This window comes from Saccostrea echinata, unplaced genomic scaffold (genome assembly GCF_033153115.1).
Source record: "Saccostrea echinata isolate AGI-Se365-2 ecotype Australia unplaced genomic scaffold, CSIRO_AGI_Sech_v1 ptg000030l, whole genome shotgun sequence".
In the NCBI taxonomy this organism is placed as follows: Eukaryota; Metazoa; Mollusca; class Bivalvia; order Ostreida; family Ostreidae; genus Saccostrea; species Saccostrea echinata.
Window position 1 is genome coordinate 3,771,340 of NW_026889779.1, and position 26,931 is coordinate 3,798,270.

The 26,931-nt window shown below is 35.6% G+C and overlaps 1 protein-coding gene across 1 annotated transcript in view; it reads right to left on the reverse strand.

Annotated features, from left to right (window-relative positions):
* Positions 1-26,931, reverse strand: part of LOC133196117 (T-box transcription factor TBX6-like) — an 84,849-nt gene that overhangs the window by 15,214 nt on the left and 42,704 nt on the right. The window contains exon 2 of the mRNA XM_061332055.1: positions 19,642-19,909. Coding sequence (XP_061188039.1) covers positions 19,642-19,909 — 268 coding nt within the window. The remainder of the gene's footprint in view (positions 1-19,641; positions 19,910-26,931) is intronic.

Genomic DNA, 26,931 nt, shown 5'->3' on the forward strand with positions numbered 1-26,931 from the left:
TGTCATTGGTTTTGTCATTTAGTAAAATATTCCAAAGTTTGGAATGTCTGCTTCTTCTCAGATGACATTGAACAAAAGCTATACGTACTTTAAAGCTGACATGAATTCTTAAAAACACAACATTTGCATTAATGTACGACTTGTTTTATACCAACTAGCCGTATTCCGCCATATTTCTTTCCGATACCTTGTCTTATTGTAACGATATATACCCCAGTGTCCTCGTTACACTTGAGTGAATTTTTGGTTTGGCTATCGAGGTGTGCACATCTCCGATAGTAAAGTATTTGGGAACACATGAATTGATGAAAACATTTTAAAACCATAACAGATAAAAACAGTCATAAAGATATTTATGAATAATTACCGTTTTGAATAATATACTTTTGTAATTGCAAGTTTGGAAGAAAAACCGTAGTTGCGCGTGTTTTTTTTTAAAGCATACCAATATATGCATACTAAACTTGAAAATAATTCACAGTAAAACTCGTACAAACAATTTGCAATAATCTATTGTAAAAACGGAACAACCAACCAACCAGCGTATTCTGGTATTTGCCATGCATGCCCACATGGCATTCAAATACAATTGATGCATATCGAGAGAACACGTCGAACGCATGTAAACTTATTCATACCTGGAAATAGACCACTGTACCCATTCGAAGATGTGCACATGCCGAGTGATTACACCTTGTATTCCATTTATTGAAATAAGCATCACAAAAAAGTAATAAACTCCATAAAACTCAACAGTAAACACGTTGTCACTTCATCGTACAGCCTAGCACTCAAATACACTTAGTCCGTGCTGATCAGATTTTGGTCAGGGAAAATATCAAAAGTGAAAAAGGGAATTAGTATTTGCGCGACTGGGTAAAAAAAAAAAGAAATCACTTTTAAAAAGTTTGATTGCTGATTATCTAAAAACTTAACTGAGTAATTTGGTGTAAGAAAATGATTTAGAACACGACATGAAACCATCTAACCAGAACACAAATTAACAAATATACACACACGTGGAGGGGGGGGGGGGTTACCCCCTTTTCTGAGAGTGTCTTTCAGTTCAGGCACGTAGCATCTAAGAAATAATTGACACTTTACCTGAAAAAAAAAAAATAATAATAAAATAAAAAAAATAAAAAAAAAAATAAAAAAATAATATTAATAATAATAATAATATGAATAAATTAAAATTAAATCTCCAAAATCCCATTTTGTGGTGGTGATGGCGGATTGGGGGTTGGGCAACTTTTTCGACGATTTGACTATAGTGCAACAAAAAGTGGAGGGGGTCAGCCTTTTAATGTGTATTTCATGCTAAACAGTAAAACATCATGCTCAGAAAAAAGTGGGAGGGGGCACCCCCTCTACAGGCCTGTCTTTTACGGTTGACTTTGTAAGGATTTTTATCATTTTAAGACTAGCTAGCTCCCCCCCCCCAGTCTCATCCAACATTATTGTACATTTTACTCAAATATTTTTCTGCAGAAATTAAAATGATAGTATGAATGGAATCTCTCCCTCCCCTGACTACGGATTTTTTTAATGCTTGTTTTCCTTCTTCACTTCCCCCAATTTTTAAGTGCCTTAACTTTTTCTTTTGCTTGTCGATCATTTTACTGTCCCCCGCTCCCCCTCGCATACACACATTCTGAGAAACGGTGTTACGTGTCTGTTTTATATGCATGTAACGGAAGCCCTTCCTGATTGGAGAATTTCCGCAGGCAGTCTAAAATTTGGTACTATTCAATTTCTTGTCTTTTGAGAAAATCTTAAAAGATAGTTTAAGGATTACTTGAAACCCTAACCGCAAGATTATGGATAAATTTATTTTTTGCATTTTCAATACAAGTATTCTCTCTCTCTCTCTCTCATGTGTAAGCATCCATACATGTAGAGCAATAATGCATATAAAATCCGATGTAGTAAAAATCATGGGAAATGCTATAGTCTTTACAAGGGCAGATCAAGGAATTTTTCTGGGGCAGGGTGGATCAAACCTGCTGAAAAAAAAATGAAAAAAAAAACTACACCCAAACGAAAGGGGAACTAAACAATTGAGAAAACTATATTTCACGGGAATTGAAACATGTGGACCCTTCTCATGTACTTTCCAGAGGAAACGAAGTCAATTTTTTGTTTCTTTATACCTATTAGAAGCTCTCAAGAGAGGGTTCCTACCAGAAATTTTCGGACCAAAAAAAAAAAAAGATAGTCTATATCAAAAATAATTTTTTTTCCCGGGGGGGGGGGGGGTGGACACTCTCAGGGGCACGTTTTTTTCCTTTCCTATAAATTTTATTAATTATAAAATAATTAAAGAAATAATACACATGCACGCAACCATATTTTGATAATTCAGTCACATTACAAAATTTCTTTAATTAAATATCTAGAACGTGTAAATATGTGTTATTGTTAAAAAAAACATTTGATGTAATGTAATAATTAGTACTGTTGCATCGCCTCGTGATATCTTTTGCAATGCGAGAATTGTTGATTCTCCCCACTTTACATTTGGGTACACGGTAGAACTATTTCAATTATCAATATTACTTTCATATATACTAAGAGTGTAATACTTACTACTTCAATGTATATAAAAACATGTACTGTAGATTATGTTAGATACACATAATTATGTCTGTGCTTTTAGGTAATTGTATCAATCGTGCTTGTAATTTGTGACGCCTAAAAGGGCCCTGATTTGAAAATAATCTGTCTACAGAAACAAATTGTTCAGTGTGTGTTAATTTAGATATATTAATTTTATATCTAAAGTAGTTGAAGCCAGTTCATTTTACGTGACGTATTTGATCAAGAAAAATCCGACCGTTTTCCGACGATTGTTTAAAATATATTGAAAAATGTATTCTACATATTCCATCCCCCCTTTCATTTTCTTTAAAAGATGTAAGATCCGTAACAAGAATGCATGTATGTTTATGTCATAAATTTGATGTAATGAAGCCACATTCATGAACATATTTACTACATGTACCGACAATTAGTTCGATTTTCTGAAACGTTTTATTTACGTGACTATATTGTCTAATCAGGCAAATACCAGTGTCATTTCCACCTTCGACATTTTCCCTGACCAAAAATGCTGATCGGCAGGGACCACGTGAGTTCAAGTGCTAATGACAATGTGTTTACCGTTGAGTTACAAATGGAGTTATTTCTTCTGTGATGCATATTTCAATAAAAGGAAAATAGGAAGTAATTCTTTCGACATGTGCACATCCCTGTAGCGATAGCAGTATTTCAGGTAGATGAGTTTAAAGCGTATCGTTCGACGCGTTTTCTCGGCATGCATGCATGTGTAACTTGAATGCGTAAGTTGCATAGTATCATATGTATGTGCTTATACCGTTTAGCATGCATAAAGCTCAAAGTACAGTGTCATTTGCAAAAAAATGCATGTGGTAGCCTTTTCTTCTTTATTGTTCAAATATATATGTATATCAAACATGCATTTGTCGTTTTGATTTTCATGCATTGCATCTTAATTATTCTAAATTTATATACTCCTTTCCAGTTTTCAATGAAATTCCTAGTTTTGGTAGGATTGTTAGATTTATGGCATGTTCCAAAACTGCTTTATCGGAGATGTATACAGGCCTTTCGGTCAGTTCATGGCGTGTTCCAAAACTTTGCTATCGGAGATGTGTATACATGTCGACAGCCAGGCTAGAAAATCACTCAAGTGTAACAAAGGCATCAGGGTTTATATAGCCGGTAAAATAAATGAGCGAATCTGAAAGAAATATGGCGGAAAAGGGAGTACGGGAATGAAATAAGTCGTACAAGGATGAAAATATCACATATTTAAGAGTTCATGTCAGCTTTAATATCATTTCATGCGTTTTTATTGGGTCAGTCTTAGATGAGAGCATGCTAACCGCTTTTCAGTACTTCTATGAATTCATTGTTTAATGTTATGCATTGCCTCCCCAGTTAGAGGTGGTAGAGTTTTTCTCTCCCCTTATTGTGGAGGTTCGGTATACTGTACAAGTCAGCGAAGTTGCTCATTTGTCCAGTTGTTGTTATGCTAGTTTAGTTATTAAATGAAATGCTAGTTTAAATATCAGACAGAATGGCTTTAGACAGGATAACGGTTGTGTAGGATTTTATATATTTCATATGGATTATTTTACCATTATTTCTTATGTGAGGTGTGGACTATATACGTGTAAATATTGTGTGTAGATATGTAAATTAATTAGTGAACTTTTATACGTACTTATAGTTGTTCAGCACTATACATAGAAAGGTTGAGAATTTCAGTAAAAACCGCTCTGACAGAAAATGTTTATAAACTCAGAAGTTTAAGCTTACCCCCTCGCAATCGGCCTGCGCTACATATAGAAATATAGAAGTATGTCAATATTGCATCTACATTGCAATGTCGACGATGTCTTCATAATAAACAAGCATTCTGAGAGTATTGCATTTGCAATACTAGTCCCCTACCGGCAAGTGTAATCTGGTTCCTGTTAAAAATTATAAATGCCATAATTCCTACGAAAATCACTGAAGCGGAACGAAATGCGAACTTCATCTGTAACTCATTAAGATACACACATACCAAAAATCACTTCAATATCAGATTCTGTAAACGTTTACGAAAAAAGTGCGGAAAACCAAGTGGGACAGACTGACGGACAGACAGACGGACGGGCAGACGCAGAGGAAACCTATAGTCTCCTCCGGTTTCACCGGTAAAGGACTAATAAAAGTAATATAGACGACGTGTCGACATTGCAATGCCGGGCGACGTGAACGATGTAAACAATAAAAAGAGACTGCATTGTTGACTCGGTATCATTATGGAAATAATAGCAATGTTGATGGTGTAAACACGATACTGTGTCAACACTGTCTACATTTTGATGTCTACAATATCGAACTAATAAAGTGAAGTGGACATGAATGGAGGTATTCCAATGCACGATGTTTTATCGATATTTTCAAAAATTGAACAATTTTTTTTCTAATTTTATTACAAAAAATGTTTTTAGAATATTGCATACACAGCGTGAAATAAGGCTATCTGATCTATGAACGGATAAATAAAACCTTATATCAAGATGTCCGGGAGTAATTAGAAAATTTATTATAGTTAATCTGAAATGGCATTGGTGTAATCAATTTCTAAATGATAACTGAATTTTGATTTTAGGTTCAGGAAATCAGCTTCATTTGAAGGAATTATCTATACTTGCAACGACGAACACTTGGGGTTAGAATGGATGTATTTAGATAACAATACAAAAGTAATGGATAGAAGACGCCTAGGTGAGGCATGGTGCAAGAAAACCTTGTTAGATAATAAAAAAGTAGTATCGGATGTAACAAAATATGGAATATACCGATATTTCACCTGACAAACTGGAAGTTGTGCTAGAATCTGAAATGGATGGCCTATGGAATTTTCCATCAAATGGTTTTCATCCTTTCATACCGAAAATTGCAAACACGTGCAAGGTACGTTCCTTACATGTATTAATTATTCTTTACTGAAATGAATAGTATGAAGGAATTTATACTACTATGAGTAGTCTCAATGTTGAGTTCAAGACTAAACATTACGTTAGCAGTCCAGTGGTGTGCGAGGCTACCCCTAATTAGTCAGTACGTGTGCATCACTAGAACTTATTTATAGATACGTTTGAAGAAAGGTATCCTAGACTAACCCTAATTAGAACATTGGTGTACGAAACTAACCTTAAGTAGTAGAGTGGGGTAAAAGACTAACCCTAATTAGAACAGTTGTGTACAAGACTAACCCTAGTTAACTTGAGAGAATGGTATGCGAGGCTAACCCTAAATCAGTAGAGTGGTGTGCGAGACTAACCTAATTTAGGGTGGAGTGCAAGACTAACCCTAATTAGTAGGGTGGGGTGCAAGACTAACCCTTAATTAGTAGAGTGGAGTGCAAGACTAACCCCAACTAAAACAGTGGTGTGCGAGACTAACCATTAATAAGCAGAGTTCATGATCTTTATAAGTAGAGTGGTGTGATTAAGAGGCAGGTTGATATAATTATTAATCTGTCATGCATATCATTTTTAAAGAATACTATTAAGCAATAGTTATTGACATATGAAAGGAACACGTTCAGTGTGCGGCGCTCCAGATGTTAGAACGACAGAATCTGAAGAGCTTGGTAGCATTCCGATTGGTTTGCTGGAAAATGCCACTCTTTTGTGTAACACATAAGCATAAGAAACTGGAAAAGGTAATCAAGGAAATTAAAACATGTTATCCTTTTAGGAAAAAGTGAATATGAAATATGAGTATGAAAAATACTACCACATGGAAAAAGCTGTATTTTGAAAGAAATAGCAGTAATCCTTGTTATCTTTAAATGTGATTAAAACACATGGAAAAAAAAAACGCGGTTATGCTTTGGTTTTTTAAAGAGTAAGCAATTAAAAAAAACTGTTTCTGCAGCGGCCCTACTTCTGTCCTTCAAAACATCTGTGTATTGATCACGGAGCGAGCGCTCTACCGGCTGAAATACCGTGACGGTCCATGGTAGAAGGAAATTGACCATAGTACAAGGAAGCTGACTGTCAGCATAACGGTGGGAGATGAAGAGGTAGAGTTTTTAGTAGACACCGGGAGTGTTCGTAAGATTGTAGATGAGGCAGTTTATAAAAGACAATTAGTGCATTTCAATCTCACAAAAACAGATACCGTACTTCGTTCATATACTGGGGATGAAATTGGGCTGCTGGGAGTGTGTAGTGTTCCTGTGAAGTACCAGGATCAAGAGTTCGCCAAGCTACCATTGCTAGTTGCCAAAGGACACGACCAAGTTAATTGGCGAGGGACTGGCTGTCAAAATTAAAACTCAACTGGCAAGAAGTCATTGCAGTCACCATGAATGAAGTGGAAGCCCTAAGGAGGGAATACAGTGACTGATTTCTGCCAAGCATATTTTAAAGCACAGATTAAGTTGAAGGATGATGGACATCCAATATTTTGCAAAGCACGTACAGTACCTTATGCTATTAAAAAACAAGTGGAAATGGAACCGAGAACTAGTGGGTAAAAAAAATCAAGTCTCCCTTCTTTACCAACATTAACGAGTGCAAAAATACAGTCAAGATCAAAAATACTAAGGCAGTGCATCTCAGCGCAAATTCCTCGATATGTGAACAAAATTTCAAATCTTCATGTCGGAAGAATCTTAAGTTATGGCCTGGTCGTGTTTTTCTTAATTTGACCTTGAATAAAGAAAGCGGTCAAGTTAAATATTTTGAAGCAGTGCAGTTAGTCTTCATGTTGTCTTTCCTTGTTCTGAGTTTGAAATCCTAATGTGAGAAATTTCTCAAGTTATGACCTGGACTATATTTTCATGTACATGTAAGAGATTGACCTTGACTTTATTAATAGGTCAAGGTGAAAAAATTTTGATATTCGCCATTCCTCTATACCACCTCTCTATGTTCCAAGTTTGAAGTCTTAATGTCAAAGGATTCTCAAGATAGGGTCTAGTCGTGTTTTCTCAATTTGACCTTGATGAAGTAAGGGGACAAGGTCAAAATTTTGTTGCAAACAGATGACATATTTGCAATCTTAGAAGGTGAAATTGAATTGAATCTAAGTCCAGCCTATTCTGAGCCAGAATTGGACATAGAATCTCAAGAATACTTAAACATCAATACTCACTTTGGACTCTTTCGATATGCCAAGCTACCGTATGGAGTTAGTTCTGCAAGTGCAATATATCAGTCAGTGATGGGTCAAGTCCTTATTGGGATTACATGTGGTATGTCGAATAGATAACATTCTCATTACAACGAAAACATTCTCATTACAGCGACCGATGTCTGCGAAAGCATGACATTAAATTGAAAGCAGAGAAGTGTTAGTTTCTTGCAGATCAAGTTGTTTATATATGGGGTTCCTGTTGGATCACAATGGAGTACACCCAACAGAAGAAAAGGTCCTCGCCATAAATGGTGCACCTAGACCCACCAGAGTAAAAGTGTTGAAAGCTTTTCTTGGATTGTTGAATTACTATGGTGCTTTTCTGCTAAACTTAAGTACAGTGTTTAATTCACTCCATCAGTTTTAAAAAAGCATGAACCGTAGAATTGGACTGCTGATTGTGAAGAGTTTTAATGTTTGTAAAAAGATGATCACTGAGAGTAAACTTTTGTTGCTTTATGACCCCAAGAAACCTGTACATGTGTCGTGTGACTTCCTCCAATGGGGTCGGATCAGTTATATTACATCTAATGAAAGATGGCTCGGAGAGACCAATAGCTTTTGCCCCATAACACTGAGTGAAACCCAGAAACGCTATGCTCAAATAGAAAAAAAGGCATTATGATACGTATTCGGAGAAAAGAAGTTTCATAAGTACTTGTTTGGAAGCAAATTTACGTTGGTGACGAAACCACAAACCATTATTGTCAACTCTTTGAGCAAAGAAGGGAGTTCTTCCATTAGCCGCAGCAAGAATGCAACGTTGGGCGCTGATCCTGGCAGCGTATCAGTATGACCTTCAGTACATATCGTCTGAACAGCATAGAAATTGTGATTCCTTATCGTGATTGCCATTACATGAGACAGAATAGGAGAAAACAGAGGAAGGAGTATTTTCATTGGATATGTACTTACATGTACCAATCTCTAGTCAGGAGATAGTAAAGCTAACCGAAGAGACCCGATTCTGTCGAGGGTGTTTGATTTCACACCTAAATCCGCCGAAAATTCAAAGTAAGGGAGTTTCAGAGAGGTGAACAACTTCAAGTGAAAACATTGGAGAAAAATGGAAGTGGAAATGGGACTCGTATATATATACTTACCTTGTCATTGGCCATTTGCAAAACTATTTTGTTAAAAAAACATTCTTATTATACACACAAGTACTCTGAAGTTGATATTAAAAAGATGCTTGAGTTTCTGATTGACAATATCTATGTAGTTTTTGGAGATCAGGTCTTCCAACAATCTGTTGGAATTTCCATGGGTACCAACTGCGCCCCGTTTTTAGCAAACCTATTTTTTTTATTCATATGAAGCAGAATTCTACAGAGAAGAAAACACTTGCTGTGGCCTTCAACTCGGCATTTATCGTTCACGGTAGCTCAGTCGATAGAGCGCTCGCTCCGTGATAGGGAGGTCGTGAGTTCGAATCTCGGCCGCGACTGACCTAGGTCGATAAAAAATGGGTAGCAACTGTTCCTTCGCCATGCGCTCGGCACTTTGAAGTGAAAGTTGCAGGTCCTTCGGATGAGACCTTAAAACCGAGGCCCCGTGTCACGGCAGGCGTTTGCACGATAAAGAACCCTCACTGCTCAATTGCCCTGAGTGCCGAGTAAAGGTCTAAATTTGAAGCCCTTCACCGGTATATGGTGACGTCTCTATAGGAGTTAAAAAAGTTCTCGAATGGGACGCAAAACAACATACAATTAATCAATCAACTCGACATTTCGATATATCGACGACGTATTATCAATTAGCAATAGTTACTTCCATTCATATCGACTCGGTGTATCCCAGTAAGCTTGAAATAAAAGATACCACAGAGTCTGACACATCTGTTTCATATATACATATTTTACTAGAAAAGGGCGTTAATGGTAACCTAACAACAAAGCTTAATGATAAAAGTGATGACAGTGATAACAAACACGTTGATGAAACAAGGATATCAACAGTCTCGATTAAAGTCATCATTTCGCAAGGTTTACGGTCAATACAATGACCTTGTCAGCACGTACAACCTATCATTAAGTCAAATGCTGACAGATGTTTTTCATACTAATTGATAGGCCATTATTTATACACTGAACTGTCTACGGATTTTTCCGAGCATGACAAGGAGTACACGGCGGGCGTGACCGATCGGCAGGAGATGCTCACTCCTCCATGGCACCTGAACCGTCACGGTAGCTCAGTCGATAGAGCGCTCGCTCCGTGATAGGGAGGTCGTGTGTTCGAATCAAGTGACTGACCTAAGTCGATAAAAAATAGGTAGAAACTGTTCCTTCGCCAAGCGCTCGGTACTTTGAAGTAAAAGTTGCGGGTCTTTCGGATGAGACCTTAAAAACCGAGGCCCCATGTCACGGTAGGCGTTGGCACGATAAAGAACCCTCGCTGCTCAAGGCCCTGAGTGCCGAGTAAAGGTCTAAATTTGAAGCCCTTCACCGGTATATGGTGACGTCTCTATATGAGTGAAAAATTTTCGAATGTAACGTAAAACAACATTAAATCAATCCATGGCACCTGATCCAACCTCTTAATGTTGAGGTCGGTGTTTGCCCTGCTCCAAATTTGTCTCGTTTCATTGAACTTTCAGATTGAATAGTGTTCGTTATCTTCATATTTCATTTCCCCTTCTAGCACCTTTTCTGCCTGTCTAATGACTGATCTGATTGATCAAATTGTTCATTATCTGTAGTTATACTAGTGTTATCACTTTTTCTTTTTCCCTTTTTTTATTACACATATTACGTAAAACGCAATTTATTTATTTATGATTATTTTATTAATGATAAATTTATAAACATAATATATGATGTGATTACTGCAGACTTGATCTTGGACATTAACAGGGGTGTAGCATAAGATCAGTAAATCTTACTAAACAATATGATGTTCAATGAAATTTACTGAATAATATAAATTCTAATAGCATCTTAACATAGCCATATAAGGGTTTCTGGTCTACCATTGGATATTTTAAAACCTATTTCTCTTTCCGAAGTACCACCATGGAAATTGATTAAACTACTTGTAAATAAATCCTTAGCCGAACTTAGGAAATCAAAAACAAACCCTTTCGCTTTTTAAACAGAAATTAGCTGAAATAAAAGTTTAAACATCCTACAATACGGGAAGGTCGTGAGTTATATAGTGAAAATGAATTAATTCTTTGAAAATCTTTTTCTCTGCTCCTGGGTATTAAATAAACTAAGTAAGTACATAGTTATGATCAGCAAGAGTGCCTCTACCAAACTTATGAATTTCATGGCCCCAGGGTCAGGGGTTCTGGTGTTAGGGTGGGGCTCTATTGATTATATAGTGAAAATACATTAATTCATTGAAAAACTTCTCTGCTCCTGGGTATTAGATAAACTATTTAAGAACAGAGTTATGGTGAACATGGCTGCCTTTTCAGAAATTATGAATTTTATGGCCCCTGGGTCAGGGGTTCAGGTGTTAGGGCGGGGCTCTTTTGATTATATAGTAAAATTGCATTAATTCTTTGAAAATCTTCTCTGCTCTTGGCTTTTAAATAAACTGCATAGTTATGACGAGCATGGTTGCCTCTTCCAAAATTGTGAATTTCATGGCCCCTGGGTCAGGGGTTCTGGTGTTAGGGTGGAGTTCTATTGATTATATAGGGAAATGCATAAATTCTTTCAAAATTTTCTTTTCTTCTCCAGGGTATTTTTCAAACAAAGGAAGTTATGATAGGGAAAAAAGCCTCTTCCAAAATTGTAAAATTCATGGCCCCAGGCTATGGGGTTCTAATGAAGGGGGGGGGGGGCTCTACTGATTATATAGGGAAAATGCATAATTTCTTTCAAAATATTTTTTTCTACTACTGGTTATAAAGCAAAGAAACAAGTGTATAGTTACGATGAGCAAGGGTGCTTATTCCAGAATTGTGAGTTAATGGCCAATGGTTCAGATGTTCTTGTGTAACTATGGGGCTTTATTTTTTTAATAATATAGTCAAAATGCATTTCTTTGGAAATCTTCTATGCTTCTTGGCATATTCGAGGCAAACAAAGAAAAGTTTTAATATGCAAGGGTATTTTTACCAGAATTTTGAACACCTGGACCATTTAGTCAAGTGTTCTGGTCCTGGCCAGTGCTCTATTCACCTTTCATAATAAATCACTGTAAATAATGAATTTGAATTCTTAATAGAATAAGAGAATTATGCAAAATATTTATTGTATAATACAAAAGTACTTTCATAGTTTTAATGATCAGGTAGACTTGGAAATAATAGATGAATAAAATTAAGACAAAATAACTTATCTTTTTTAACTGGTCTTCAAAGGCCAAGAGAGTCAATGTTAGAAGTAACTAGTATTAATTGTAACGGGGACCGTTACAGATGTTCCCCAAACGCTCCCCAACTTCCTTTTGGTGTCTTATTCCCTGTAAGCTTCATTAAATAAGGCAATCAAGTATATTGGTTTTTTTAAGCATTACACGCGCGCCTAGGGACATGCATGTACAAAATTACCATATCAACATGTCTACACTTTTAATACATCTTTATATTCAAATTTCATCAAAAGATGGAAAAAAATCGGCTATATTAAGTATATCTGTCATTATACGCATTGCACGCGCGCGCACCTGCATGCATGTCCATGATGACCGTGTCATCTTGTCAACACCATTATTATATCTACACATTTTGAGTATCAAAGCATTTCATCAAAAAGTATAAAAGTTACAGCTATATCAAGTATATTGGTCATTTCTGCATTGTATGCGCGCGCACGTGCATGCATGTGCATATTGACAATGTCATCTTGTCTACATTTATAATATGTCTATATATTCAAAGCATTACATCAAAAAAATGTAAAAGTTATGGTTATATCAAGTATATTGGTAATTTTACTCATTGCACGCGTACGCACGTGCATGCAAGTGTGTGCTGACCATGTCATCTTGTCTACCCTTCTAATATATCTTTATATTCTGAGTTTCAAAGCAATTCATCAAAAAATTGTAGTTAAGTGTATATAAATTGTAGTGGTGATTTCAATCATTGCGCACGTGCATGCATGTGCATGCTGACCATGTCATCTTGTCTACACTGTATATAATATATCCTTATATTCTGAGTATCAAAGTCTTTCATCAAAAGATATAAAAGTTTTGGCTATATCAAGTATATTGGTCATTTAACTCATTGCACGCACACTCACGTGCATGCAAGTGCATGCATGTGTGCGCTGATCATGTCATCTTGTGTACACTTCTAATATATATTTATATTCTGAGTTTCAAAGCAATTCATCAAAAAATGTACAAGTTAAGTCTGTATCAATTGTATTGGTTATTTCAATCATTACGCATGCGCACACGTGCATGCATGTGTACTCTGACCATGTCATCTTGTCTACACTATTAATATATCCTGATATCCTGAGTATCAAAGCAATTTATCAAAAGATATGAAAGTTATGGCTATATCAAGTATATTTGTCATTTTACTCATTGCACGCACACGAACGTGCACGCGCGTGCATGCATGTGCATGATGTCCGTGTCATCTTGTCTACACTTTTAATATATATCAATATTTTAAGTATCAAATCATTTCACCAAAAAGTATAAAAGTTACGACTTTATCAAGTAAATTGGTCATTTTACGTTTTGCGCATGCGCGCACGTACATGCATGTGCATGTTGACAATATCATCTTGTCTACACTTTTAATATATCCTTATATTCTGAGTATCAAAGCATTTCATCAGAAAATATAAAAGTTACAGCTATATCAAGTATATTGGTCATTTTACACATTGCACGCGCACGCACGTGCATGCACGTGCGCGCAAAATGACCTTCGTTCCGCAAATCTACATAACACTCCTATTAACCCTAAAAAGGTTTCACCTCAATCGGATGTGTAGTTTCGGAGATCACTCACGGACAAAAAAGTACCCAGGAAGAAAAATAATAATAATAATAATAATAAGAAACAGAGTAAAAACAATATGTTCCCAAACTTCGTTTGGGGAACATAATAATATGGGGTTAAAAAATAGACAGTTTGTTAATAGTCTGCATGGTAATAGTGATAAATGGGGGACAGATAGATACTAGACCAATTATTTTGTTGATGCAAATTATCTTATTTTTCTTGCTTTTGAGCAACAAAGCTTCATTTATCAGTTTATGGATCCTCTAAATTGTTGTATTGTACTCAGGTGACCGTTAAGGCCTTTGGGCCTCTTGTTTAAATTATACCATCTACTTCGATCATGTTGATGTCTTTTAATCAAATATTGAAGTTGTGTTATCATATACTTAGTTTAGAACAAGCGAATTCAAAGAATTGCGGTCCCCCGCTTTCGGTGTCCTAGTGGATGGGATGTCATTTTTATGGCATAATGTTAACCGTCTTGTTTGTGTCTCATGCACCATACAAAAAGACATAAAATGTTGAATTTATAACAGTTAAGGTCATTAGGTCAAATATACAATTCAAAAGGTCATGTCACAAGTAATGCACATGTGAAAAAAAAATATCAAAACCAAAAAATACAATCGGAAAGGTCTTGAAACAGGTAATGCACATCTCAAATATAAATGCCAAATTTCTCTCAATTTAAAAGTTATCAGCAATGTTAATTATTTTAAAAGTTCGGTCAAACTTCAAGGTCATGGGGTTAAAAATCGTATTACATTTGGAAATGCTCGTCACAGGTAATGTACTTGTCAAATATGAACGCCCTATCGTATGTCATTCAAAAGTACATGTAATCTCGAAAACTAATTTTTTTCTAAAATTATGTCAATAATGAAGGTCAAGGCCAAAGGGTAAAAAATGCTCTGAAACATCTTGTCACAGGAAATGCACATGTTAAATATGAAAACTTTATCTTCTCTCAATCAAAAGTTATAAGCAAAGATAAAGTTTTTGAAAAGTAGGTCAAACTTCAAGGTGAGGGTCATGGGATCAAAAACGACAGTGTGTTTGAAAAGGTCACAGATAATGTACATATTTCATATGGAAGTCCTATCTTTTCTCATTCAAATTTTATGACCAATTTAAAGTAATGTTAAATTTTGCGAAAAGTAGGACAAACTTCAAGGTCAAGGGGTCAAAAAGCATATTTGAAAAGGCTTTTTCACAGGTATATAAACGCCTTATCTTTTTTTAATCAAACGTTATTAGCAAAGATGACGTTTTTGAAAAGTAGGTCAAATTTCAAGGTCACAGAGTAAAAAATCATAGTATATTTAGAAAGTTCTTTTTACAGGTAATATACATATGAATATGAAAACCCTATCTTTCCTCTTCAAAAGTAAAGACTAATTTATAGTAATCTTAAAATTTTTGAAAAGTAGGTCGAACTTCAAGGTCACGGGGTCAAAAAGCAAAGTATATTTGCACATGTCTTATCACCAATGCACATGTGTAATATGAAAGTCCAATATTTTCTCATTCGAAAGTTATGACCAAGGTTAAAGTTTTTGTGACAGATGGATAGACGAATGAGATTTGATGTCCCCTCACTTTGGCGAAAGCGGGGGACAATGAATTAAAAAAACCCGGAAAAATGTTCTTTGCTTTTTGTGCCCCTCACCGGCCATGAATTGGTCTGGGGATGCAGTATTAGCCTTCTCCGTCCCTCATTTCCGTCATGGTAGCCTGGCGACCCGTCCCTCTGTAATTCACTCCGGCGACGTGGTCTTGCCTATACAGTGTCTTTGTTTGTAAGGCTCATTATATTAAATGTATCTTAGAGGAACTTGCATTTTTAAACTAAGATTTAATTTTACAAGTGGTAATCTAACTTATACTCATAGTTCCCTTTCTAAAGAAGACATTCTTCAAAATCATATGTCAGTTTTGAATATTTTTAATGTTCCAAACAACCAAAATGAATTTGAATTACCATATTTATATTGGATTCCGAAACTTCATAAAAATCCTTACAAACAAAGATACATAGCGGGTTCCAGTATATGTTCAACCAAGCCTCTTTCTTTACTCCTCACTAAGATATAAACAGTATTGAAGGAGAAACTTCAAGAGTACTGTGCAACAATATATTCGAGAAGTGGTGTAAATCAGATGTGGATACTTCAAAATTCCAAGGAACTTTTGGAAAATTTGAAATCACAAGATTTTACCAAAATCAACAGCTTAAGATTTTACCAAAATCAACAGCTTAAAAACTTAAGACTTTTCAACTTTATACACAACCATTCTCCACGATAAATTAAAGTCCAGGCTTTTTGATATCATTGACAGCTGCTTTTTCAATAAAAATGGAACTCGTAAATTTACTTACCTTGTCATTGGTCATTTGCAAAATTATTTTGTTAAAAAACATTCTGATTGTACTCACAAGTACTCTGAAGTTGACATTAAAAAGATGCTTGAGTTTCTGATTGACAATATCTATGTGGTTTTTGGAAACCAGGTCTTCCAATAATCTATTGGAATTCCCATGGTTACCAATTGCGCCCCGTTATTAGCAGACCTTTTTTGTATTCATATGAAGCAGAATTTGTCCAAAATCTAATTCGTGAAAAGAAGAAAACACTTGCTGTGGCCTTCAACTCGACATTTAGATATATCGACGACGTATTGTTAATTAACAATGGTTATTTCCATTCTTATTTCGATACGATATATCTCGTTGAGCTTGAGATAAAAGATACCACGGAGTCTGACACATCTGTTTCATATTTGGATATTTTACTTGAAAAAGACGTTAATGGTAATCTAACAACCAAGCTTTACAAAATTAGACTAATTCTATCGGACATCCATTCAATGATCAATTAATTTATACTCTTCACGCCTTTTAGACATTCTAAGATTGCATTTCGTTGTCCTCGATTTGGGGCTTCCACAATTCACCTGAAATAGAGCGCATTCATCTTATGTTTTGTAAAAACCTACTAGGAGTTAAAAGATCTACTTGTAGTTATATGGTTTATCGTGAATTAGGTCGTTATCCATTAATCATAACCAGGAAAATAAGAATTATGAAATACTGGCGTAAATTATTTCGTACAAATAACTGTATATTTAAATCTTCTTATGAATATTTATTGTATAATGCTGAAAATAAATTACATTCCAAACTTAAATGGGCAAGGGATGTTAAAGATGAGTTGTTTAGAATGGGACTTGGAGTTTTTGGATCAATCAAGATTTTATTAATCCAACACAGTTTATATCTTTATAAAAGGAAAGACTGTTGGATATCTACTTTCAAGACTGTAATGCCTTTTTTGAAAATTCAACAAAGTGTTTCTTGTATAAGCACATTGTGTGTGACAATTTTTTCCAAAATCCATGCATATTTGACAAAACCTATTCATTCTAAGTTAAAGAAGTATATTACTAAAATAAGGCTTTCTTCCCATAGCTTAAGTATAGAAACAGGAAGATATCAGAAAATAGAAAGAAGTAATAGAATATTTCAATTTTGTAATGATCACCGTATCGAAGATGAATATAATTTTTTGCTTGAATGTCCTGCATATGATCCTTTAAGAAGAAAATACATCAAACCATATTATTTCAGATCTCCAAATATGTACAAGCTTACTCAGCTCTCTTGATGTTGGTGTTTTAGTTGGATTAGGGAAATTCATTCTTCATGCAATGATATTAAGAAATGATGAATAACTTAATTTATATGTATATTATGTATAGATATTTTTAAATTTTCATGTATTAATGGAGAGTTTATAATGCTTACTGTAATTGTTGGTGTTGAGGAGTCGGACAGATGGACACTAGAGGTTCCACCCCCCGCAGACTCTCACCATGCGTTTATAATTATGTTTATTTTGTGTATACTGATGGGCCGTATGTCTTAAAGTTATTTAATAAAGAATTAAAGATTCTAGATCCGATTATATCTAACTAAAAAAACTATGAAAATACGTTTTGTATCATACATAAAGCATTATAAGATAAGAAAGTAGTGAAAGAAATCAGGCGATCGAAATTGATCGCTAGTAAATTAAACAGGGGTAATCTCAGCACTGTTCCAATCCAAATTTATCAATCACAGTACTTCTTTTTATGAAATCTGAAAAACACCGAATATTCGAATCTTAAATTCATATTCGAATATCAACTCATCGAATGAATATTCGAATATTCGTTGCCATCCCTAGTAACAATATATTCGAGAAGTGGTGTAAATCAGATGTGGATACTTAAAAATTCCAAAGAACTTTTGGAAAATTTGAAATCACAAGACTTTACCAAAATCAACAGCTTAAAAACTTACGACTTTTCAACTTTTTACACCATTCCCCATGATAAATTAAAATCCAGGCTTTTTGATATCATTGACAGCTGCTTTTTCAATAAAAATGGAACTCGTAAGTTTACTTACCTTGTAATTGGTCATTTGCAAAATCATTTTGTTAAAAACATTCTTACACACAAGTACTCTGCAATTGACATTAAAAAGATGCTTGAGTTTCTGATTGACAATATCTATGTGGTTTTTGGAGACCAGGTCGTCCAACAATATACTGGAATTCCCATGGGTACCAATTGCGCCCCGTTATTAGCAGACCTTTTTTTGTATTCATATGAAGCAGAATTTGTCCAAAATCTTATACGTGAAAAGAAGAAAACACTTGCTGTTGCGTTCAACTCGACATTTAGATATATCGACGACGTATTGTCAATTAACAATGGTTATTTCCATTCTTATGTCTATACAATATATCCCGGTGAGCTTGAGATAAAAGATACTACAGAGTCTGACACATCTGTTTCATATTTGGATATTTTACTTGAAAAAGACGTTAATGGTAATCTAACAACCAAGCTTTATGATAAACGTGATGACTTTAACTTTTCAATCGTCAACTTCCCTTACTTATGCAGCAATATACCTTCATCACCTGCATACGGGGTATATATCTCTCAGGTGATTCGATACGCAAGAGCATGCTCTACTTATGTACAATTTCTTAAACGAGGTAAATTATTAACAAACAAGTTGATGAAACAAGAATATCAGCTGTCTCGTTTAAAGTCATCATTTCGTAAGTTCTATGGTCGATACAATGACCTTATCAGCAAATACAATTTATCATTGAGTCAAATGCTAACTGACGTTTTTCATACTAATTTTTAGGCCATTATTTACACACTGAATTGTCGACGGATTTTTCCGTTACTTCCCGATCATGACCGGTCGGCAAGGGATGCTCACTCCTCTATGGCACCTGATCCCACCTCTGATGTTTTGGAGGTCCGTGTTTGCTCTATTTTGTAATGTTTAATGGACTTTTGAGCTTAAATACTGTTCGTTATCTCCATATATTTCATTATGACACTTTCCCCGTCATGACTGCTCAAGTTTGCATGACTTGTCGTCATATACTATTATGAGGTCATATCTAGGTAAGTCAGAGAAGTTACTATAGCTGGTACACTGTGATATTTTACGGACAGCCTAATCCTAGCCGCGGACAAGAACAGGACAGATTGAAGACAAATTTGTTAGTTTAAAAAGGACACAATCCAAAGCATAAAATTGGGTTAAAATTTCATGCAAATACGCACATATAAAAACCGTGTCCTTATTAACTTCAGAGTTTCATGGGATTCTGTTTAGGCTGATGGTTGAAGGAGTTGCGCTGACAAGAACAGAACTGACGGACTGGTCAAAAAGTTGTGCATAACTTGAAAGGTATACAAAAACGACCAACGGACTGGACTATCTACATATATGGTTGGTTCTGATTTTCAATGCACCAATTGCTTGCTTATTAATTTTTTTCTAAAAGATTTTCCTTCATGGATATATGTATGTAAGATCTAATCAAACCATTTGCCTTTTCTAGGTTCCATTAATCATATGTGTTCTTAACTTTTTGCTTTATTATTGCAACAACATAGCAATAATCACTTACGATTCCAGCCTTTGTGCCTGGTTTGTTCGACAATTTTACTTTTTCAAAGGAAATCTTTCGAGTCATCCACTCCGATCCAATTCGAGGAGAGTCTGGGTGTTTGAATGGATAATTCTTAAATTCTTCTTCCTTCTTCCCAATCGGAATCCATTTGTTGCTAAGGAACTTGAAGCTTTTGTTGCTAGCGGGTATGATGTCAAAAATGACATCATATAATCCAACAGGATCTACACCTCTCAAAGAAAATTCGACGTATGGAAACATCCTCCTGAAAATTAACGTATAAATATTTTGAAATGTGTTTTGAAATGTGAAAGGGTATCAAATAAATATTCATTTATTAAGTACATTGTTTAAAAAAATATTTCTATATTAGCTTTTTTAACTTCTATCTACTCTCTTAATTTCATAGTTAAACATCATGAAATGCACACAATCTTCTGACCAGGAACAGTCTTACACTGTGGCTCTTTTTTTTAAGTTAATGATGCATTTAAACTGGAGTTCTCGAGAAACATTTTAAAATAAAATTTATTGTTCAGTTCTTTTGCAGCAACAAGCTAAAATGAACAGTGATTGATCTCTACAAAATTTACGTTAAATATGTGAACAGGGCATAAGACACGGACCCCCGGAAATTCTATTCTGCCATTGATGATGCCGTTGTATGTAGAGATGAGTGGGCTGAATTAATACTGATTAATGAATGGTAGTTTTATATCGTTTGCAGGACTTTAACTTTTATGAGACGTCACTGGAGGCCAGTGAAGGCATTCATATTAGAATTTCACTTCGCACTCAGAGTTATGGTTCTTTATCTTGCTAACGCCTGCCGTGCTAGACTTCAGTTTTCAAGGTCTCATTCGAAAGACTCACCACTTTCATTTCAAAGTACTCAGCACTAGGCGAAGGAACACCTGCCACCTATATTTTTGCGATTTAGGTTTGTCGTGGCCGGAAAACAAACTCACGACCTCCCAACTAATAGCGGAGCGATTGCTCTACATGTACCAGTGGTCTAAATGAAAAAAATATCTTCATTAAATGGTGTAACGAAGGGTTCAGTCATGATATACTCTGAAGACAGGAGGTTAAATCCAAATGCTATATTATATTGCATTATCTTTACTATTTCCCAATGTCTTAAATGTTCTTTGAGATCCTAACCCTTTTCAGCTTGCTTCATCAATGAACATCTCCATAAATAAAACAATAGGATTAACTGTACAAATGATATACATTTCAAAAGTTGGATAGGGAAATCTCTTAATCGAACTATTCAAAAGATCCTACAACACCCCCCCCCCCTTTTCCAGTAAACAGTGCTAATCTTTTTACACACAAAAGAGTCCAGTCTTGTATTTCATCGTATTTCAAGTTGAAGTCCACACCCTGTCCACGCCTTGTAATGCTTACAAATATAATCGACTATTGCCTCCAAACTTTTTAATCACAAAAACCACAGGCATTTGGGGTATGGAACCCCCCCCCCCTTTTCCATTTTTTTTCTTTTTAAATCTGGGATCATGTCACCTTTTTCCTATTTTTGTATTCTAATATGCACTACTGTATGTGTGCTTATTAAAGCGGACTTCATATTTTAGCGGCTTTGGCGCGGACAATGATGCGCTAATTCATTAATCCTGCTAAAAATTCATTAATAAGTACAATACATGCAGCGCTAATTCATGATTACGCAAACAACTCCTCACCAAGCTATTGCGCTAAATTTTAAGTACGCCAATTTATGTACACGTACAGTATATGTTATCGATAATGTAACCCTTTTGTCTCTAAAGCTGTTTTTCGACTGTTACATAAAAAGAGAGAAGGCTTGCAACTCTTTTCTCTCTTCGCTTAAAGATCGCGTGATTATTTATCTAAAGCATAAGAAAACATGGAATATGCATAATAAATTTGGTATACATTCTTCTCCCTTTTCATATTTCCATTTAATTTTTATGTGCCCCCGATTTGTAAATATTTCGATTAAATCATCCGCATCTAGGGTCAATTTTGTTGGTTTGCACCAGCTGAGACGGAAGTGCCCGGTATTTTTGGGCGTCATCATTATGTGTAATGTCATTGCGAGGGAAAACATCCCGAATTTCCTCTTCCTTTGATTACCGGTAAGTTCTGTGTATATAACTAGCTGAAGAACTGTAGCTTTCTGCTTAAGAAAATTCGGACAGACAAAGCAGAGAGCTATATATACAGATCCAAGCGTTGTAAAAACCTTCGATTTACGCCGCCGCTCTTTTGTCGCTCACTTCGGGTATTATTTCTTGTATTTAATGCTTTCCCCCACTTAGTATAGTATCTGATAATTAATCTTATATTTTACTCAGGTTCAACTCCTTACTCCGCAACTCAAGAGCAAATGCTCTAATCGCTGCACCACCCGGGCATCGAAATTATGTCTGAATGAATTGAAAATTGTACCATTTAGCTGTTTTTTTTTCTTTTGTTAAAAATGTAGGTTATCTGAACATAACCCACACTTTTCTATAAGCCACACCCACAAACGCGGGAAAAAAATGAAGAATCGAGCTGAAATTTTTTAATCAAATGATCATCTGTACTTGCTGTACCAAATTAAAAGAAAAACTTCCTTCTTCATTATGTCGACAAACATTAATTGTAATTACAAACTAGATATCATTGAGATGGTTGCCATCTCAAAGGGCCCCGCTTTCAGCAACGAACATGAAAATGTAAGGTAGCTGAAAAGGGTTTATTTTGAAGCGGAACATTTGTGTACTGCTCCATACCCTCTATCAAAAAACGGTACAAAAATTACGAATGTTGCATATCCTCCATGAAAATTATTGCATATCCTCTATTAAAAAATACGGAAGGAAAATCACAAATGTTCCGTACCCTATGTCAATTCGTAAAGTTTGAGGCTGACTGGACTTAAGGGAAAGAAATTATGCACCGAACAAAGATTTTAAACAGAGAGGCTATTTTTGACCTTGACACAAAAACTTTTGTCAAGGTCACTGCACATCCAGTGACCAGTGGCCCTCTGCGAGTGAAGTATGAGCCACATTGGACCAAGGGGAGAGAAGATATGCTCCGGACAAGGATTTTTCATATAATTCTGCTATGACTTCACCTTAGACTTAGAAACATGGTTCAAGGTCACTGCACACCCTTTACCCAAAGGCACTATTTGGGTGAAGTATAAGCCAGATTGGGCCAAGGAGAGAGAAAATATGCTCCGGACAAGAATTTAAACAGAGGGGCTAGTTTTGACCCTGACCTAGAAACTTCGTTCAAGAACACTGCACATCCAGTGACCAGTGGCACTCTGTGAGTGAAGTATGAGCCATTTTGGACCAAGAGGAGAGAAGATATGCTCCGGGCAAGGATTTTTCATATAATTCTGCCATGACCTTATCCTTAGACCTAGAAACATGGTTCAAAGTCACTGCACACCCTTTACCCAAAGACACTCTGTGGGTGAAGTATGAGCCAGATTGGGCCAAGGAGAGAGAAGATATGCTCAGGACAAGAGATCTCGGAAGAACGGATGGACGGACGGACAGACTGATCACTATAGGCCGCCCGCAGAGCGGGGCCCTAATAATTATTCGCATTCAATTTCGTTTGTAGCTTGAGACAAGCTAATGTCGTCAATGGTATTGTCCCAAAGACTTTCTATTTCCATATTCTCTTCCATGTGTCCAAAAAAGTCAAAAACCACGTGTTAGTAGAAATACGGGGATCATGTATAGTGATTTTATGAAAACTAAGTCACCTAATAAGAACAAGTTCGAACAATAAACTTGTTTCTCGGACAGGATGAAGAACTGTAGCGGCTAGCCAATCAGATAAGTCGCTGAATTCCGCGCTTTACGTTTTTCAGGTCATTTACTTGTTTTACGTAACCGTTTCGGTCAATTTTCTTAAATAATGCATTTAAGTAGATACAGAATATCTAGAGCGTTTATAAAATAGTATTTTTCGAAGCGCTTTAAGATAATCAATGAAATTAAAATTTTAAATTCAGATTGTAACATTTTTTTAAAGAAGGGGGGGGGGTTACATTAAAAAACTAAAAAAAGTTGACACATAAAAATCTTTGAAGAACAAATAAATAAAAATAAATTGCCTTAACTCGAAAATCATAAATTAGTGGGAGGGGGGTGTAAATCAAGATTTTGAATAGAATTTTTCGAAAATACAATTAAATACAATTAAACACGGCATTATATATTATATTATCATAATCTTTTATTTTATTTAAACATTTGCCTCCGTTAGCAAAAGAGAGATTTAAAATGTTTTCCAATTTTTACACTTATTCTTATGTTAAGGTATTAAATGGACCTTGACTTAAAAATTATTTTAATAATGACATTGTTGTATCAATCTTTGAGTAATATGACTTCAAAATCAAGCTTCAGAAAACTATAAATATACTTATAATAATTTTTTTATTTTAATAGTCCAAACATTAAATACATTAATTCTATGTTGAATCTGCAGTATTCCAGATGCACAAACTCCTTTAAAAATATTTTTTTTTATAAATTATGTCTTACACAATTGTATACAACAAAGAATGAAGTATGATAAGTTCTCAAATTCAATTATAAGTAATTACAGAGTAATTTTTTATTTATGTGAGAGTAATTATAATTTGTTTATACGAGAGTAATTATTTGTTCATACGAGAGTAATTATTTGAGAGTAAATACGGTTTGTTTATGGAATAGTAAATACAATGTTTTTGTGAAAGTATTCTGGATTTGTTTATGCAAGAGTAATTACAATCTGTTTATGGGAGAGTAGTTAGGATTTGTTTATCTGAGACTAATTATACATGTACTTTGTTTTCACATTTTCAACTATTCCAAGAATTAAATTAAAACAAAATAATCTGTCTCTTTTAAATTTTTATTCAGTGATCCCACAGTCATTTAAGTTAACTATGGTACACCCGATGGGCGTGGTCATATTGACAACTCGGGAGCTACGCTCTCTCGTGTCATTAAGACTACGCCCATCGGGTATCTGCACATAACCAACAATATTATATGGGGTAATTACTACAAATCATTAAACGGTTGAGGGGTAATATGAAAACCATCTATTCTTCAGTCTTCAGCTTCAATAATTGAAAAGGAACGTAAAGTCACTGAAAGGTTCTACTTCTCCACTTGATTGTTAGCGAACGGCGAGTTAACGGTAGGTGAACGCTAAACACAAGCTGGTGAAGAGTAAGTAAACGGTGAGCGAAAGCAGAATAACGGCGGAGCATAAAGTAAACGGTGAGCGAAAGCAGAATAAGGGCGGAGCATAAAGTAAACGGTGAGCGAAAGCAGAATAAGGGCGGAGCATAAAGTAAACGGTGAGCGAAAGATAAACGATTTATTCGTAATGTCTAATGTCTTTGATTGTTATCGGCCGCAGCAGCGCTCGATCTAATTACATTTGTGTTAGAATGTGCACTTGGGGAAATGAGGCGTTATTTTTTTTTAGCTGTTTTTTCATTGCTTTGTTGGAATGATTTCATATTGATAACATACATAAAAGTTGTATATAAGTTTTGAAAATTTACTTAATACTGCGTCTAAATGGTTGTTATAATATTCAAGGAGTTATAACCCCTTTCGCAATAAAACCTTGTTATCGCTACTCCTCCGTAACCGTAGAGTTACAAAACCTTCACCGATATCTTAACGTCTTTTGCTAGTAAAATATCAAATATGAAATAGATTTGTTAATCTAGAGTCTGTGTTATTTGCAGTTCAATGGGATATATCGAATCGAAGTAGGAATGAAATGAACAGTGTTAATTGATAAAACGCCATCGATATATCTGAATGATGAATTCCACAGGAAGACACTTCTTCTTTTCATGTAGAGGCACCGTTCACGGGAGCTCAGTCGGTAGAGCGCTCGCTCCGTGATCGGGAGGTCGTGAGTTCGAATCTCGGCCGCGACTGACCTAAGTTGATAAAAAATGGGTAGCAACTGTTCCTTCGCCATGCGCTCGGCACTTTGAAGTGAAAGTTGCGGGTCCTTCGGCTGAGACCTTAAACACCGAGGCCCGTGTCATGGTAGGCGTTGGCACGATAAAGATCCCTCAATGCTTAGTAGCCCTGAGTGCCGAGTAAAGGTCAAAATTTGAAGCCTTCACTTGTATATGGTGACATCTCTATATGAATGAAAAATTCTCGAATGAGACGTAAAACAATACACAATCAATCAGTCAATCTTTTCATGTAGAAGTTTTTAAATAAATTCTGCTTCACATTATTACAAAAAATAGGTTTGCTAATAATGGGGTGCAATTAGCACCCCTGGGAATTCCGTCAAATTGTTGAAAGATCTCCAAAATCTAGCCGTCACGGTACATCAGTCGGTAGAGCGCTCGCTCCGTGATCGGAAGGTCGTGTGTTCAAATCATGGCCTCGACTGAGCCAAGTCGACAAAAACTAGGTAGCAACTGTTCCTTCACTAAGCGCTCGGCACTTTGAAGTGAAAGTTGCGGGTCCTTCGGATGTCACCTTAAAAACCGAGGCCTATATCACGGTAAGCGTTGGCACGATAAAGAACCCTCACTGCCCAATTGCCGCAAGTGCCGAGTAAAAGTCTAAATTTAAAGCTCTTCACCGGTATATGGTGACGTCTATATAAGTGAAAAAGTCTCGAACGGGACCTAAAACAACATACAATCAACGAATCGTCAATCGGAAGCTCTAGCATCTTTATAATATCAACTTCGGAGAACTTGAATGTTCAACCAGAATGTTTCTAGGTCACCCGAGTTTCTCAAAAAGGATACCAGCATTGATCTGAGAAAGATGATACATGAACCATTACATGCACATTTTGTATGCATATTTTAATCTTATAATATTTTTTGGAATTTTTGCACATATATAATCTGTTTAAATTAAGCTGTTAAGTTTTTAAAAAATGATCACTGTTGAACCTTGCTACTAATCTGCTAGTAACAAAACACAATTTTTTTCTGTAAAATAGAAATAGTTATTCTCATCTGGTCTATAAGACCATAACAAATGTTTTAGCTTTTTGAACAGGATGTAAGAAAGGAATTACAACTTGGTCAAGGTCATGACACACTCAGGTCACAATCAATAATTTTACTAAGTACTAGCTTCCAATGATTTTCTAGTGTAGTGTGGTATGAGTGTGTGCAGGTACGACTTAACCTGGCACTGTACGTGTGTGATGAGCATGTGCGAGTTAGTTGTCGTCTGGTTTGAGTAATGAACGGTAGTGTGCAGTTGTGTGGGACCATGCAGTAGAGAT